This window comes from Oxyura jamaicensis, chromosome 3, assembly GCF_011077185.1.
Source record: "Oxyura jamaicensis isolate SHBP4307 breed ruddy duck chromosome 3, BPBGC_Ojam_1.0, whole genome shotgun sequence".
NCBI lineage: Eukaryota > Metazoa > Chordata > Aves > Anseriformes > Anatidae > Oxyura > Oxyura jamaicensis.
This window is the reverse complement of record NC_048895.1, coordinates 40601671-40619012: the sequence shown is the minus strand read 5'-3', so window position 1 is coordinate 40619012 and position 17342 is coordinate 40601671. Positions and strand designations below refer to the sequence as shown.

The following is a 17342-nucleotide window of genomic DNA, read 5'->3' as shown; positions in this document are numbered from 1 at the left end:
TGTTATTTAAATATCTTCAAACTACTTTCAGCTATGTAGAGCACAGAAAATATATTCCCATCTAAATTACTTAACATTTTCTTTTTTCTTCTTAAATAAACTTAAGCTGAAAATGTGCTATATGAGCAATTGGAAAAGTCATCATGACGGTATAGTTGTCACTGAATTCAAAAGAAGTTTGTAGAGGCATCATTGAACACTGTCAGAACCAGAAAAATGTTTACTTTGAAATTACTGGAGTTAAGTACATAATTCATATAACCATCAGAGTAAAAAAAGAGTCTTGTTCTTTGTTAGAAAATAAACCTAGCAAATTCAATACTTACAATCTTTTTACTGTGCTATTAACTGTTCTTGATCAATAATTCAACACAGAAAATAGCAAAGATTATACTGCCCAGAAATTCTTAGTTTAATCCCCTCCTTTTAATATGACAGTAATGTTTCTTTACCTTTTGAAAATGTATCTATTAGGCTAATATACCTGAAATACAACTACAGAAAAACGAACATAATGAATTGTATGAAAATCCAAAGCAATGCTGGGTTCTGGAATTTCTTTTTCTCTGTACGTTCAAACTTTGAAATTCTAAAGATTGTTGATTCTAAGACATATTAAAGGCATTTTCATTTAACTATAACAACCTAGGTAAAATCAGTTCATGTTCAAGGAAAAAAGCTTTTGAGTACATACTATCCGCTATTACAACTGAAGTTTCACTTTAGCTTCATTTTAGTTGTATTGACTTTTTTAAAAAAGAAAACAAAAGTACTAAGAATCTTAGCAACAAATATTTTACATTGACATTACATTCCCAACTAATTACACATGCAGGGAAATACATGTATACATGCATACACAAGTTTATATTTGAAATATAGTTATAGCTATATCACTGATATCTGTATTAATAACTACAGTTTAACTTATTTTATGTTAACATTTATTGTTGTAAGTAATACTGAATTAATTACCTCTTTGCATTTTGTCTCCTGAAAATTATGAATAGAGGCATTAGTGAGGGACAAAATGAAATTCTTGATAGTTGGTAACTTTTTCCTGCTGACGTGTGAGCACAAATTCACAATCTCTGGAATTAAGGCTAAGTATAGATCACAACGATCCAGATCGCCAACCTAAGAATGAGGATACAAAAGTAAACTGGAGCATTAAGAGGCGGAAAAAAACTGAAAAGAGGAAAAAAACTAATATCAACAACGATAGTAGAAGGAAAGCAACAGGAAGGAAAATGAATTTATTATTTTAAATCTTGTCTTTTCATCTTATTTTAATTTAGGGCTTGCAATTATGCCTTAGAAGAGGCAGTCTGAAATTCTGAAAGTAATCTCCAGTTCTTTTAATTGACAAGGTTATTTCCCTTACTGGGAGCAAAGGCATGCCCCATACAACCACCTGAGCTAGCCTGAAGCAGGGTTCAAAGCTAACTCAGTTATCAGAACATAGCATTGCATTGCACCCTATACACATACAATGGTATGTCCCACACTCCTCCAACTGGATTTTATCTCATGATTATATCTTGCTTTATGGCTCTTTATTCTCTGAGCTTATTGTACTTCTATCTTTTATCCACAGCATAAAAATACCCGTGTATTAAGCTGTTCACTCAGGGAATCATATAAAAAAATCCTTTAGCTTTCTGAGTAGCTCCTCTGCATTTTCACCCACATACATACTTAGAAATTCTACTGATTCAACACTAATACTTGTTTTGATGCAGTAGCATGTTTCTTTATCTGTCTTCTATCACACTCATATTCTGGGGACTGTCTGCTATCACCTTTATTTCCTTTGTGCTTCTTTTACTTTGTACTTTTAATGCTATTTCCAAGAAGGTACCTCAGAGCCTCACACTTCTGTCCAAGTTTCCACCCTTACAGAAACCTGAACTTTTTTTCAGCTGTTGTTGTTACTATATTCTCCCACAGACTTATTTTTTTCCACTTTCCCAAGCAAAAAAAAATGAATTTTGACTTCTATTCATTATAACTTCTGCGCACATTTCCAGATAACTTTCTCCATGAAATCTGAACTGGCTTTCTTTTCTAATTCACTCTTCATTAAATAACTCTTAATGTGTCCATTCAAAAAAAGTTTACAAAATAAAGGCTACTTGCACAGAAATGCTGAAGTGTTTAAAGACCTGGTATGAAAACTAAGAACATCAGTAAATCAAATTACAAAGCAAAGTCATGCCAAAGTAAGTCTCATAATAATTACTTACCGTACTTAATTCATTTGTAGTAAGCTGGCGGAGTATAAATTCAAGAATACTCTCCACAGGTGTCATTAGAGATTTCCAAATAAAAGACAATACCTTATCTGTGTGAAAAGCAAAATAAATGTATTAACATACAGAAGTGCACTTTCTTAAATTAAATTATTACATCATACAGATTTAAATTACAGTGCCAATGTTACACGGTAATGAGTATTCAAATGCCTAAGAATCCCTTAAAACAGTTCGGTACTGCTCAGCAACACAAGCCTCAGAGCCAAATAAATCAAACCAGATGATAATCTTACCTGTGGTTTATCATGAATTGGCAAGACAAAAAAAATCCATGGGAAACCCAAAGATAAAAGCTTGATTTTCCATTTTTTAATGCACACTCACTATAGTTTCATCCCTGGGCACAAACACCTTATTCATAAACATGTTCTTTAATAAGAACAGTCTTCACATCCAGCAATTATTTGTATGCAAGAAAAACACAGTTCTCTAATACCTACAGAAGTGAAACTGGGGAAGGAGGGGGGGGGGGTTGGTTTTGTTTGGCTTTTACTGTTTAAAGATAATTGAGATTTAGACAGTGAACAATCTTTACCCCTAGTAAAACACACTTATCTACACACTTCAAACTGTGCTTCAAAAGGGTGAGAGCTAGCTGGCACTGAAAGCCAAAAAAATAATATATCAATATGAAAATGGAGCTAAAATCCTCTGCATGACCATCCTGTTCTAAAACCATCAGTCATTAGTTTCTGTATTTAGGGGAGTCACCCTGAGGATACATCTACTGATTATCTTTCACTTGTTGACCTTGAGTTAGACTTCAAAGTTTTTATGAAATAGAGGAAGACCTTCAAAAGGTAGAAATATAACAGGATGCACTTCCAGAAGTTCCAAATCATTATCGTTGCTGCATTTCTAATGCTTTATGTATATAGAACAAGCAGTTTAACTATGTCACATTACTGACATTTCATCATTTTTTTTCTTAAAGTAACTGAAGTTTCAAGTCACTAAAAAGTCTTCTGCAATTAAAATTCAGAAATTCTTCAGATAAAACGTTTAAGACAGAAAACCACAATTTGCTATCAGTGGCACTATAACACTATAAAAAGCAATAAATAACAAATACTTACTGTTTAAAACAGTGAAATCTCACAGCTGTACAGACAGCAAGACCTCTGGAAAAATACTGCTGCTTTCAGATATATGTCTGTCCCCATTACAGCATTGTTAAATAAAAGCACATTCTAATTGTTATTACTTTTGTTTTAGAAGCTTAAAAAAAGATCCTTCTTCCCGAAGATTTTCTCATTTTCCATTTGACAGAAAGGACTGTTCACCTTCATGGCAACAAAGCTTTTGTATTCTACAGCATTACATTTTCCCCCTCCCAACCACCTATTCGCAGCTCTGGAAGCAAGATTTATTACTTGGCAGGATGAAAAACCACGAAAATATTGTAGGAAATAATATAAGAATTACATTTCTTAACACAAACAGATGTCATACTACAAGTCCAACTCCAAAAGCCTCTTGAAAGGCTACTGATGATGAGCTGTAGTACAGCACCTACAGGAGGGATGCATTCAAAAGGACAAAGATACTGTGATGCTCAGCCTTGCAATAGCTTAAGAACTCTGGCAGCAGAACTAATGCTAAGTTAGGCATCCAAATTCCCAAAGCAGAAGCAATTGACTGCATCTACATTAGCAAGCATAGCAGCACATAAGGAAATGATTTATGGAATAAAAATCTAACATGCAGTCTCATGTGTTTTAGAGGTTCCTGCTTCCAGCTTGCTCTAGCCGAGTGCTGTGATCTGAAAGCACACTGGCAGTTGAAATACATCTTCCAATTTAGTTTCATCTGAAGGAATCCAACTCAGCAGTCAGAGACCATCCCACAACAGGAACTGTAACAGCCTGCATAATTAGCACTTGGTATTTCAGTCAAACAGCTGTAATTCAGGAGGGGGGTTACCGTATAAAGGACTTTTTAAAATAAGGGTAGGCATTTGCTTCAGGACTGTATTTAGACATCCTTATGAAACCTGGATGCAGAACCCAAAATCATTTCTTCCCCCCATGTAAGAGCCTAAATCTGTGGCCCTTGCTCCAAAGTATACTCTTGTATTTCATGTTATAAAACGCTGAAAAAAAAAAACAACAGCAATATAGTGAAGCAGAAATCTACGGCAAGATGCCTCTTGTTTTAGTTCATTCTAATCATGACAATTATGTTGCAATGTTTCACTTGCTCTCAGGAAAAACAAACAAACAATAGAACTACTCTGGTTACAAATTGACAAAACCTTTGATCAAAAGGAGTAGTAAGGACTCCACAGCTTTTGCCCTGACATTGTATCTGAAAATGCTACAAGTTGCTCAATCTGTGGGGGAGGACATCAATCATGCCAGCAGGCTGGTGCTGAAATGAGCACCACTTAACCTTCCTGCTTTTGACCAAGACTGAACTAAACCAAGTCAGTTAAGCTTGCCAACTGAAATCATGCCTAAGATTATGAAATAATCAGCGTCATCCTAACTTTTGTAGTCCGAACAGTATTAATTGAGACAAAAATATCTACCAGTCAACCCAGAGAACAGCAGGTCTAGGAAAGTCATTTTATGCACTCAGGTAAGGCTCTGCCTGAACCTGGGGTAACTAAGCAGGTTAGGCTGGGCTTCTGTACTAACTTCTTTTTCAAGTGACTAAATGATTTTTGAAATCCATACACCACCAAAGAACAGGCCTATAGATGTTTGTAACATGGGCACATTCTACGAAATTTAACTAACTGCAAATTTAATTTTAATGGATAACAACTGTTTTTTTTTTTGTTTAGGATTCCATATTCTCAATTCCCAGTTTGGGAAACCTTCAGAAGAGCCTCTGTAGGATTGGACCCACAGCCTGATTTCAATAAAATATGTCAGCTTGTCCACTTAATTTTTTTTCACTTCTAGGCTAGTATTAATTCGACAATATAGCCTTACAACATTAAGTACCTTATTTTTAGTTAGACTATAATTAATATAAGACACAGTATACTGAAGACATCACTAACCATCTTGCGTATTGGAACATTTTAACGAACGGGTCTGCAATAACTTCAAGAGAAGCTGTAGGCTTTTATCTGTTTTCAGTGTTGGTATGTAAGCATTACTGCCCAGTTTCATCAAGACATCCAGAAGAGGGTTCAAGAAAGCCTCTAGTTCAATCCATTCTATGTTGCTTTTTCCACTACACAAAAACAAAAATTAAAAAGAAAGTCTTCCTCTGAGTATCTGCCTTAAGTGCTGAAGTCACTTACTTATGGAAATAAATAGGACACAGGTTTCCAAGCCGCTTAAGTATCTATAGAAATGTTACCCAGTATGTTTGCAGCAACAGTTGGACAAGATCTAAGGGTCCATCAGGCTGACCCAATGTCTACAGAGATAAATGGACAATTTCCCATCTTGATTAGGCTTCTATCAGACCCTTAGGGCATAGGTGGATAAGAGAAAAGAGCAAAAATGTAAGGTAAGATAATTCATACTTACCTGGATTTATTCCTCATCTGCTCCACATCAGCAGCCAACATAATCATTGTTGCAACAAGCTTAGCTTCAAACCAGTCAGGCATAAAGCAATTTTCTCCTAATTAAAGATATTTTAAGGTTTCCACAGCATTTAGAAAATAGCATTTTTAAAATAAATTATTGAAATAAATTAACAGTATAAAAGCAACTGCTGTTAGAAATAATATTACTTTTTTTTTTGCATTCTTTTATCTAAATACAAACTCAAACACAAGCACTTTTCCTCTACACATCATAGAAGCGGATCCCATTTGCCTCTGCACCAAAATCAATTTTAGGCCCCACAGACTTATCTACTGCTTTTAAAAATATATTAGCATATTCAAAAGAAGTTAACCAAGAACATAATTCCATTATGCTTCCTCAGAAACATCAGCTAGTTATTTTAACTAGCTAGAAATTTTATCAAGAACTAAAGCTGTTCTATCAAAATAACTTTTTTTAAAAAAAACTTTTAACCAGTTTCATCAATGATACAGGAACACGTCATATTTATGAATAATTTCTTAAATAGTACATAAGTAGCTTGGGGATTTTTTTGATTGGTACGTTTTCGGCTTTGGGAATCTAGACAGCAAAATATCCTTTGGAGGTCCAATCCAAGCAGCCCTCCCCCCTTTCTCCCCACAGCTAGAGCTGCTTACAAACTACGATTATTTAAATGCAACAAGTTAGAAATATTGCTATAAAAAAAAAAGCTTTTACAAAGCTTTCCTGTCAAAGGCAAGAGATTTTCTTTCAAGACTACCAGACCTGTCTATATCCACATTTGCTTGTGTTTTCCTTCACCCCCATACTCTAGCACTTTCACACATCCCCAGAAGACTAACAGAAGAAATCTGACGGACTAGCATCAGTGCAGCAATAAAATTTAATATTAAGGCTTAACTTGCAATTAATACTGCAGGACTATATTTAGTGAAGAAAAACTGGAAATAGAAAATAAAAGTTCATATTTAAGAATGATGAATGTCACAACTTTAGCAGAATTTAAGTAAGTACAATATAAACAAATTAATAACTTCTAAAATCCAAAGTACTTTTTAAAAATTATCTTCAAGAAATTTTTACACTAATAAATATTGAACTTACTTTCAGGTGCCGGTGTCTTAAGATACTCTACCACAAGACCTCGTACATATTGATATAGTGATGATGTCTCTTGATGCTCAAAATCAGAGCGAACAGACTTTCTGAAGTATCTGTCATTCACTTGCAGCCAACTGCAAAGCTAAATTAAAACCAGTGTGTTACTATTTAACTGCATCTGCTAGCTCTGTACTTTACTTTAGCAAGGTAACAGCAGTATGTTGAAGTACTGTCAAATAGGAACTGCTACATCAACAGATCCACACCATGAAAGGCTTTCACTGGAACTACTGGGAGGCCTAACAGACTACTCTCCTCAAATACAGGAAAAGTTTCTTCCACAGAGTAGTTAAAGAGCACCCAAAAAGTAAATTATTAGTACCATTATAAGGAAAAAAACAACTCTCCACTATAACGCTGGAAAAAATCCCCTTATCTCAAAAAAGCCTTCTGATCATTGAATGCTATCTAATGAGAGCTGCGCTTTTATTTCAACTTCTGTGCCAAAAATACAATTGAATAGGATGAACAGCATATATAATAAGAGGTAACTCAGCACAAACTTTTATATCATACTGCTGCCCAACAAACCAAAACTATGGCTACTTAATCATCTGGTTCTGCATATCCTACATACAAAATGGTTTTGTGAGTATATCCATAGCATTTTGCACCTAACAAAGACATAACACATATACCCTCTGAATTTGCAATTCAGAATCTCACTTTACACCCTAGGTACATTTTACCTTTAGAGATTACCCTGTTACTCCTGCCTGTGCCAAGAAATATGCAAATCAGAGGCAGCTCATACGTTTTTTTGGCCCATATACTGGCCCATTCAGAGAGTCTCAGGATGTACACTATCTCAGACACTACCTTCAGAACTAAGAGAAAGGGAAAACACATACCATTTTAGCAGATTATCTAAATTATCTACCAGATTATCTAGCAGATTTATCCAAAGATAAACTTAAAAAATAGTGTACTTTTCCATCAAATGAAATTTTACAACATAGTTGAGGGGAAAGGAAGAGAAGGAAATAGCCAAAAAGAGAAAAAAATATATATAATATAGAGAAATAAGTGCCTGTAGATCCAATGACCAAGAACAGCTTCAGCTGAGGATGTTACATCCACCTGGTATCCTTAATAAAAGTAGAGAGAGAAGCCCAAGTTGTGGCTCTGTGGATTCCATAGGATGCCCTGCTTCGCACTCTCTCCTTGAAGTTACCAACGATTTAGAGGAGTGAGCATGGATCCCTGATGGGAGAGATTACAGACACTAGTACAGGCTTACCAGTAGTTATTTTAGGTCTTACAACAACGGCAAAGGATGCAGAAGACTAGGACTGTGACGAACAAATCGAAGCCTCTTAAAGGACCAGTATTCAGGAACCAAAGTCTCAGTAAGAACTGATTCTGATTTGCATTTCAATACGGTTAAACCCGACAGCTGCAATACTAGATATACTAGAGAAACTAAGAAACGTGATAAACTGGTGTATACAAGCTCCCATGTTCTGAAAAACCTCAGCCTCAAAAAAGATTTTTCTTCTTTAGAATTGAGAATTTCTGCATGAAGAGAGGAAAAAGTCACCTTTTTCTTCCCTCCCTTACTTTTAACAACTGTGATGGCATACCTTAGAATTCCTTTTTGTTTCAAATCTGCCAAATAATTTGTTTAGGGTTAACATTAACTCCTCTGTAGTATTCAAGAAAAATCACAGCTTCCAACTGAAACACAAATCCATTAGGACTCTATATCCAGGAAGTCCTGAATGTGTCAATGCAGACGGTGCTAAACATTTAAATATTAAGAATAATATATCATGCATTTGTACAGGTATTTTAAAAAGTGTTTAGTGAATATATAAGTAGCTTTAGGTCTTACCTCTATCCATAACATAGTATCCCTCCTTAGGGATTCATCTGGTCTAAGGCACAGAAGAAAGCTTGAAACTTCTGGAAGAGACACTTTCTCCTGAAGAAATCAATTAAGATACAATAGTTGTTAGCATAATATACAATGAATAACATCTACCTAAAGACTCAGGAAGTCACTTTCATCTAGCAAATGTTGTAGAAGAAATTGACCTTGCCTTTCAATGGTACAGACTTGTTTTTGGCTCTTATGGACCAGCTTACCTTTATCAAGGAATATAACTTAATTCTCCCAAGTATTAAAATCATTGAATGGGTTGAAAGGGACCTTAAAGATCATCTAGTTCAAACACCCACCTGAAATCTATCTGAAAATTAACAAGTGACTAGAAGAATAGCGCTATCCATTACTAACACCTTTTAAATGAATGACATAAATAATCAGTCACCAGTAAGTCTTTTTCCTCTATTTCTGAAAGGAATTTTCAGTTCCTCTAGCTGCAACACTCAACACAGAACCATATAAATGAAGGGGAACGTTGATACTCCACTCACCTAAGAAAGCAAGCATGTTATAAGACAACCAGAACATAAATAATTTGACTACTGAATAAAGTTGTTTTTTTTTGCTATTTCATCATTAACAACGGTTTTATCATTCTGATGTCAAGAATACTTTTACTCTATTAGGTACTCACAGAAGTCCATTCAGTTCCTATCTGTTAAAACCTGAGTTTATACAGTGAATATGGTAACAGAATACTAATCCTTAGCTAGCTCATGAAAGCCCTACAAGATAATATCAGCGAATAAGCAATAATGAAATAAATTCATTCTGTGGAAACCAGAATTAACAGAAGCATATTCATTCTTAAGTACTCATACTTTTTTCCTAAGTAGTTGCCAACAAAATTGCAAATGCAATAGAACCAGTTGTTCAATGTTGTGTCTAGCAATTGTTTCATCATCTGTTTACACTGTACAAGAGTTGGTGCATTTCTACCACCATCAGGAAGAAAAAAAAAACTCACCACATCTGTCAAATGCATAGCTGTTTGAAGAAGATAGCACTGAGCAGCTCCACGCAACAAAATTTGATGTGTAATCATGGTACACTGCAGCACATCTCTGCAAAGAGAAAAACATGTACTGTGGAAAATACACATTTAGGAAGTTTAAACATTACCTAATTATTATCTATTTTCAACATATGAGATTGTATTTAACAAATATACTAAGTATAACACAATCTTTGCCCTAATCAGACAGAATACAACCCTAACTCCAGACTACTGCTCTATGTACTTTAAAAACTTGAGGTTAAAACTTGTATAAACATATACGATAATATTAAAAGCACTGAAAAAGTACAGGAAATTATTCTGTGATCACATCAGTTCAAACTGATAATTTAATGTTTGCTTTTCTACCTCTAACAAATAGGGAAGTAAGTTATGCAAGTCATCAAATTCTTATACTAGTACTGAAAGAAGCTGGATGAAGCCCTCACTGCTCACATCAGCTGATGTGTCTGTTTTATTCTTTGTAAATTACTTTTATTCAGTATTCCTTAGTCCACCTATAAGATTTTATTTCAAAGTTCAAATTCAATTAAACTGGAATAATTACTAACTTAACAGATCTTGAAAGTGCACGCAGGCACTTTGGAAAAATCAGCGTAATTAAGGACAAAGTGCATGCCAGTAACTTTCACCTAGCTTTCTATTTACAGGTCTTTCAGATTTCAATTTGTGGGCTGTCTCCAGATGTAGGCTTAATTGCGATTACACAAGGTTTTAATGCATTTAGAAAAAAAGAAAAGTTGTGTGACACCTGTGAGTTAGGAAGTATGGATGATCAGGAAAAAACAATGCCAAGAAAAGAAGCAATGGCAAGTGACTAAAATGTAAAACTGATTCTAAGTCACGCAGCAATATGAATACTTTAGTTCTTGAATTGCATCCTTCTGTGAATTGGACATAAAGGAAAGAGAACTTCCCCTTCCAACATACATCCATCACGCCCTCCCAGAAGTAACAAACATGAACTAAATCACAGCTCTCTAGATATTCACCATGTTTCCTTACAAGAAGAAAGAAAGAACACAAGGCAGTAAAAGTTTCACCTTAAGGCCTGAAGCCCATCAGTGCCCAGTACTTTACATGCAGGGATGCATGCCAGAGCCATAGAAAGAAACAAGATGGGAACAGCACACCAATGCCGACTTGTCATCTTCTGAATAAACTTTAACAGGAAAGTACCTTAAAATAAAAGTAAACAAAATATAAACAAATCAAGTGTGATTTTCTGCTTTCCAATGCATTTAAATGACAAAGACGCCAGCAGGAGAACATTGTGACACACTCCCATTGCACATGGAAAATCATTTCTGAAAACTAAATGAAGGACAATGGTGTCTCCAAGTTGCTAAGCACAGAACCCTGACTTTGTGATAAACAAAATACGTGCCATAGGAAAGAGCAAAGAAATAACAGCATCTACGGCACTACAAGCATGTAAGGTGTTTTCTACAACAATATGTACCTGTGAATAGAGTATATTGAATAGAGCTGGTTCTACCCTGACTTCATCCCATTAGACCATATATTAAATTCTGCTCTGTCAAAGGTTGCTCCTTTTCAGCCTACGCTGACAATAAAAAATAATAAAAAAATACTTATTCAGCTTCTGCCTTAGGGCTTCAAAAGGGACAGAGTGCTAACTATATAGGTTGTGACCAAAAAGGTCTGGCAGATTGTTTGTTTTTATAAATCAACCTAACAAGGGAAAAAAAAAAAAAAGATAAATAAAAGAACACCAAAACAGAACAAAGATTTTACACAGCACAGCATTATCTAAACTGTTAAAGAAAAAAGAATCTGCAAAAACTATTCATCTTCAGAATGGGTTGTGGTTATTTTTGTCTCTTTTTTAATAAAAAAAGAGTGCCCTGGAGTTTTCCTTAAAACAATTTTGTAACTTGTTACAGCAGCATCCGTCTAAGTCTCTGGAGAATTTTCTCTTCTCTGGGAACTTCACTGTCATAATGAAAACTACTCCTTTTTGTCCCCCTCAAGTAACATGAAGAAACTGGGGTAAATGCTTACATGGGATATGGAAAATGGGTCCGCAGTTTTTATTTGGTTTCTTTTTTAAATAAAGATAAAGGTGATATTGAAACATACCTCTTTCTTCCTCTGGAAGAAGCATCAGATAAGTAGCCAAAAAATTCTGCAGCCTCATTCCCAATGGAGGACAGGCTCCCATTAACTGACCTGGTGTCCTGTTGAGTTTTAAAACAGGAAATAAAAAACTGACATGTTAACAGCTACAAGTAGGATTGACCTTAAACAAAACCGGAATGGTTAATTCACTGCAGAGACTGTTCCAATAGGCCACAGAGATGGAATGCATCAGCCTGCTCCCTCCACTGTGCCCAGTAGTCCAACAGTAAATATAGAGAGGTCAGGGAAGGTCACAACAATACCAGTCTTCCTAGCCACCTACAAGGACACGGTACGGCATCAGCACACTCAGGCATTCAAGCATAACCTCAGGTAAAGTTACTGGACTGGGAGCATCAAATGTCAAGCCCAGAGTAAGGAATAGCACTGTGGGTTCAACTTTGTGCCTGCACTCGCAGTATTCTACAGGCCTTTGGGCGAGCCTGTTACCAAGGCCTACGTAACAAGACCAGGGAATTCTCCAAACAATATGCAGTGGGGATGTGACTAGTCTGATCTGGAGAACAATGAAGAAACATTACCTATACAAGTGCAGTAGGGAGGAAGTATTCCTCCCTGAAACATATTATAAAGTCAGTTTATAAACAAAACATCCAACCAGCACAAAAGACTTTATGTAAAGATGCAAAAATTTTTCCATGAGACAAATAGAGGTAAGCAAAATCACGTAATAAGTCTCAAAATCCTGCCTATCAGGGATTGGCATGAGGCAATTGTGAAATTGTAAAGTTTCCTCCCATACAACTTGGCATTAACCCTAAAAACTTTGTATACCCTTGGTATAATCAAACATGTACCCTCTTCTACTTTCAGATATATCCCAACATGTTTCACTGGAAGTATAAAAGCTATGACAGAAGATTATAAAACCTTAACCTGACTTAAAGCACATCAAAACATGCAGCATTTGCTTCAGCTAACTTTAAGCATATGCCCATGCAAACCATACTGCAACCAGCTAATTGAGGTGACAAACACAGAACTGCTGCAAGAGCCTGAAGCAAAAGACTTGTGTCCTGTCATGTTTAGACAAAACAACATGTTCTATATACAGGTATCCAGAACAACCAAATCCAAACTGACCACTGGATAAGTGACAATCGTATTTCCCCCCTCTCCTGAAGTGCAAAACTAATGTCAACTCTTCTAGCTGCCAAAAAAGGTCTGCCAGTCAAGGCTACTCCAACTGAGTTGGATTGCTAGCCAAACGTTCGTCAGCCAAGACACTTCATCTAGAATAAAGTGCATTCAGCACTTCATTTCCCATTCTTAGAACTTTTCATGCTACTAACACAAAGGATGGAAAGCCATCAGTATGATGAATGAACAATAACCTTGTAGCCCCTCCAACTTTTATCTGTTATGCTTTTACACCAAAGGAGGCACATTTACACTGCCACCACTTGAACTCTAACGGTGTGCTGCAAAAAAACTTTTGTTTTCCAAAAGATAGTCATCCACTGGAGGAAAAAGATTCTATCAGTTATGAATTTGCAACAATTAAAGCAAACCCCTTCTGTCCGTGCAAAAAGAAAAGAATAAATAAATATTTCAGTAAGTTATTCACTTATCATATCTCTCTTCATTTCCAAATTGGTATTTTAACCATATGTGCTAAGTGGGACCTTAAGGCATCCCCATGTTGCTATCACTAGGATGAAACTGAGCCTGCTTCATCTTACTCACAGCCACCCATCTTTCCTGAGACTCTCCACCTGTCAGTGAATTTAGCAAACACCCTTTATTTGTTTTCCTTTATCCAAAATTTTACCAACATGCTCCAACCACTATTATTAGAACACACTTCCACTCATCAATATATGTAATAATCTGTGTCTTACCTACTATAAAGGCAACTTTCTGAGAGGGCATCCATTAATGGCCCGATAACAAACTGATAAAAGGAAAGAACAATGGGTAAACGTACAATTCCAAGAAACTGATACATAGAGACTAACTAGAATTATTCAATCTCACTTTAAAAGTATAAAAAGAGTCAGAAATTAAAGAACACTCTTGGCAATAGTAAGTATTAGTAACAAAAGGAGCAGGAAACTAAAGAGCAGAGGGAGCAGGAGACTAAACAAGCAGAACAGTATTTTTCAATAGGTAAATTTCACAGAGTATTGTGAAAGGTGCAGGCACATAAAACATTTTGGGAAACAGATGGAGAATGGATGGTGTTCAGCACAAAAAGGGAAAAGATATTTAATCATGAAATAGAGAAAAGATTAGAGGTAGAAGAAAGTAATAGAAAAAATGCTATACTACTATACTATACTACTAAACCAGCACTAGAAAGATTAAGGATGCATTATTTATTTTTTTTTTTAAATGTTGACTGGATTTCAAGAAACTAACTTAATTTGTATAAATCAGAAACATTAGCCTTTGAGGCCAATACTCCTTCTATGAAGAGGAGAAAAGCAATGGTAATATAATACAGATCACTTCTTACTGATGTGTAGGCTGGTTGGGGTATGAACATACACACGTTACCGTTTAAAAAAACTAGGGACTTAAAACTTGCAATACTTCTTTCCATATATGGGATACATGTATGTGTATTTTTAAGTGGAGATACAGTCATATACTGATTATACTACAGACACATTCAAAATATCTCGCAGGGTTAGCTATCCATGGATCTTCAAAATCAGTCCTTGAATAGGAGACGCTGCACAGACTTAAAGTCTGTTGACCAACTTTACACACAGCTCTGTTCAACCAATTGATTTAATAATTTTGGAGAAGTTCAGGAGCTGTGGAACTCTGAAGCATCAATCATTCCCTTGCTAATGTAACCCTTGATTAAAAAAAAAAAAAAAAAAAAAAACAGGAAATTGGGTGGTAAATTTAATTAGAGCATTAGCTTCAAATATGTGAATGAATGACTGAATTTAAGAATCCATTCCCTGTAGCCTGGCCATTTTCCAGTTAATTTTATATTTGACACCACTTACAAATATTGCCATCATTCACACAGCTAAGTAAGAGGGTACTTTTACAGAACACACCTAACTCCAATACCACTGAGGCATTTAGTGTTAAGATACACTATAAATTAGAACATCTGTTTGTTCTGGCAAGTAACAAAAAAAAAAACAAAAAAACTTACCTCCGAAAAACCAAGAGAATTTGGAAGATGCTTTGTTTCATAAAGCTCTAAAAAATGAAGAATGCCTTCCTTTGTCAATGTCTTATTCTCGCTCTCAAACATTCTTTTATAGATGCACATGTGCCACGATGGGTGAAACAACCAACAACCTGATAAAAACACATATTCTTCTAAACTGACAAAAATGACAGTGGTGCATTAATATACTCTTCATACAAATCTATGTTTTAAGGAAATTTATCAAACACACATACAATACACTGACATTCTGGATAATGTGATAGTTAATACACAACACAATTCAAAAATATTATTATAGCTGCTAGATTTATATAAATACACTACTAAATCTCCCATAAAAAAAGAAAAACACAATTAAATGCTCAAGTAAAACAAAACACAGTGGGAAAGAACCATGTAGTTAGGCTTGCTGGCATTAAAAAAAAAACCTTCATAATAAGATAAGTAATTTTGTCATATGCTAGGATTTCTTGTTGCTGCATCTCAAAGCAGAGCGACGCTGACTGTGGAAACAATAAAAAACTGCTACTAAAACAAAGAAAAGAGTGAGAGTTAATTGCCTAATACTTCGGAGATGCTTCAGAAAATTTTGTCTTACCTTTTTCCCCTGATATAGCATGCTCGTATAAACTGTTCAGTTTTGGTAATACTGGCTTTATGACATGGATCTGAAAGGCAAATCAGATACAATGTACGTAGTCAGTTTACAACTCAAATTTAAGAACTGGCACTTAGTCATGGGCTAGAACTTAACTATCAATAGCATCAACATAGCAACTGACAATAAAACTGCATTTAAATAAGCAAACATACTCTGCAATGCCTGTGCAACTGATCCAAGGACTTCCTATGTATCACATAATCATAGTCTAGAGATTAAGGTAAACTGATGCTTCCATGCTACTGTATCATAAAAGTAATCCTTCCCAATAACCAACCATTCTATTCATCACAATTACAGTGTGAAGCTTTCAAGTCAAACAGCACAGAACTCTGAAGTTAAACATTTTGATAATTACTATTCTCCCAGTTACAGGACAACCATGCACAAATGACATGAAGTACAAAGAGGTAGTCACAGCTAATTTATACCATGCAACTGCAGAGGGTCTCAAGTCAAAAGCAATCTTTCTGGCCTCTGAGTCAAACTCAAAACTATCTCCATCCAAGGGCACAAAGCGCTTTACTCAGAGATGTAGTGTCCTCTGTTGAAAAGAGGTTACTGAGTGTAACAGCCTGATTTTTGCTAGGAAATGGGTTACCCTACTGGGCAGCCCAATGGGTCTTGCAATAACATGCAACCCAGGTTTTCCTTCCTTAGTTCAATGCACTGCCTTAACCAGATTTCAGAGAGAGAGCTGTGAATTTATGCCAAACAAACTACTCTTGCTGCATTTTAAATACTTAAAATTCAAAATAAAAACATGCCTGATAATGCTTAAATGCCTTCAATCGCCAAAACTGGAAATATTTTACCTTAACGAAATATTTACACTGTACGTGCCAGCAGTTATCGCGTATAAGCTGTCACAAGGCTTTCGGGTGCCCTTACCTGGTTTCCCTCCAAGGTTTCCATCACCAAGATGTACGTCTCCCAGAACTGCAGAAGCGTTTCGTTCTCCTCGGCGGACCACCAGAACAGGCTGGGTTCTAAAGGCAACGCAGAGAGCTTGCTGACACCGGGCTGCTCCCGCATCCCTCCCACAGAAGCCCGAAGCCAACCCCCTGCCCAGGACAGGCGACACAACTTGCTCCCTTCCCGAGCGTGCCCACCTGGGGGGTCCAGGAGCCCCCAGCCCCCAGGAGGGGGGCAGCAGGGGCCGTGCTCCCCTTCCCTCCCTGCCCCTCTCTCTCAGCCCTACCGTCCCCGCCGTCCGTCGGGCAGCGCAGGCGGGCTCCCTGGCTCCCACAGAGATCCACGGCCCTCTTCAGCAGGTAGCGGGCCCTCCTCCGGCACAGCCCGTCCCTCTCGGTCAGCCCCTCCTGCACCAGCCGCCAGAAGCGGGGGCACAGCCTGGCGTCGGGCCCGGCCGCCGGCCCGCGGGGCAGCAGCGCGTCGCACAGGGCGCTCAGCGCCAGCAGCGCCCGCCCGGCCCGCGGGGCCCCCCCGCCGCCGCCGCCGTCCCCCAGGAGCCCCTCCCAG

General features: G+C 36.8%; 1 protein-coding gene across 1 annotated transcript in view; it reads right to left on the bottom strand.

Annotated features, from left to right (window-relative positions):
• TARBP1 (TAR (HIV-1) RNA binding protein 1) overlaps window positions 1-17341 on the bottom strand; it is a gene marked incomplete at its 5' end in the record, with an annotated part of 34635 nt that extends 17294 nt beyond the window's left edge. Inside the window, 14 exons of the mRNA XM_035320698.1 lie at window positions 976-1137; window positions 2247-2344; window positions 5326-5501; window positions 5804-5900; window positions 6935-7073; window positions 8826-8915; window positions 9847-9943; window positions 10941-11076; window positions 12001-12098; window positions 13902-13954; window positions 15179-15327; window positions 15798-15867; window positions 16752-16849; window positions 17062-17341. Of these exons, the coding sequence (XP_035176589.1) occupies window positions 976-1137; window positions 2247-2344; window positions 5326-5501; window positions 5804-5900; window positions 6935-7073; window positions 8826-8915; window positions 9847-9943; window positions 10941-11076; window positions 12001-12098; window positions 13902-13954; window positions 15179-15327; window positions 15798-15867; window positions 16752-16849; window positions 17062-17341 (1743 nt within the window). The remainder of the gene's footprint in view (window positions 1-975; window positions 1138-2246; window positions 2345-5325; window positions 5502-5803; window positions 5901-6934; window positions 7074-8825; window positions 8916-9846; window positions 9944-10940; window positions 11077-12000; window positions 12099-13901; window positions 13955-15178; window positions 15328-15797; window positions 15868-16751; window positions 16850-17061) is intronic.
• Between the last annotated feature and the right edge of the window lies 1 nt (window position 17342).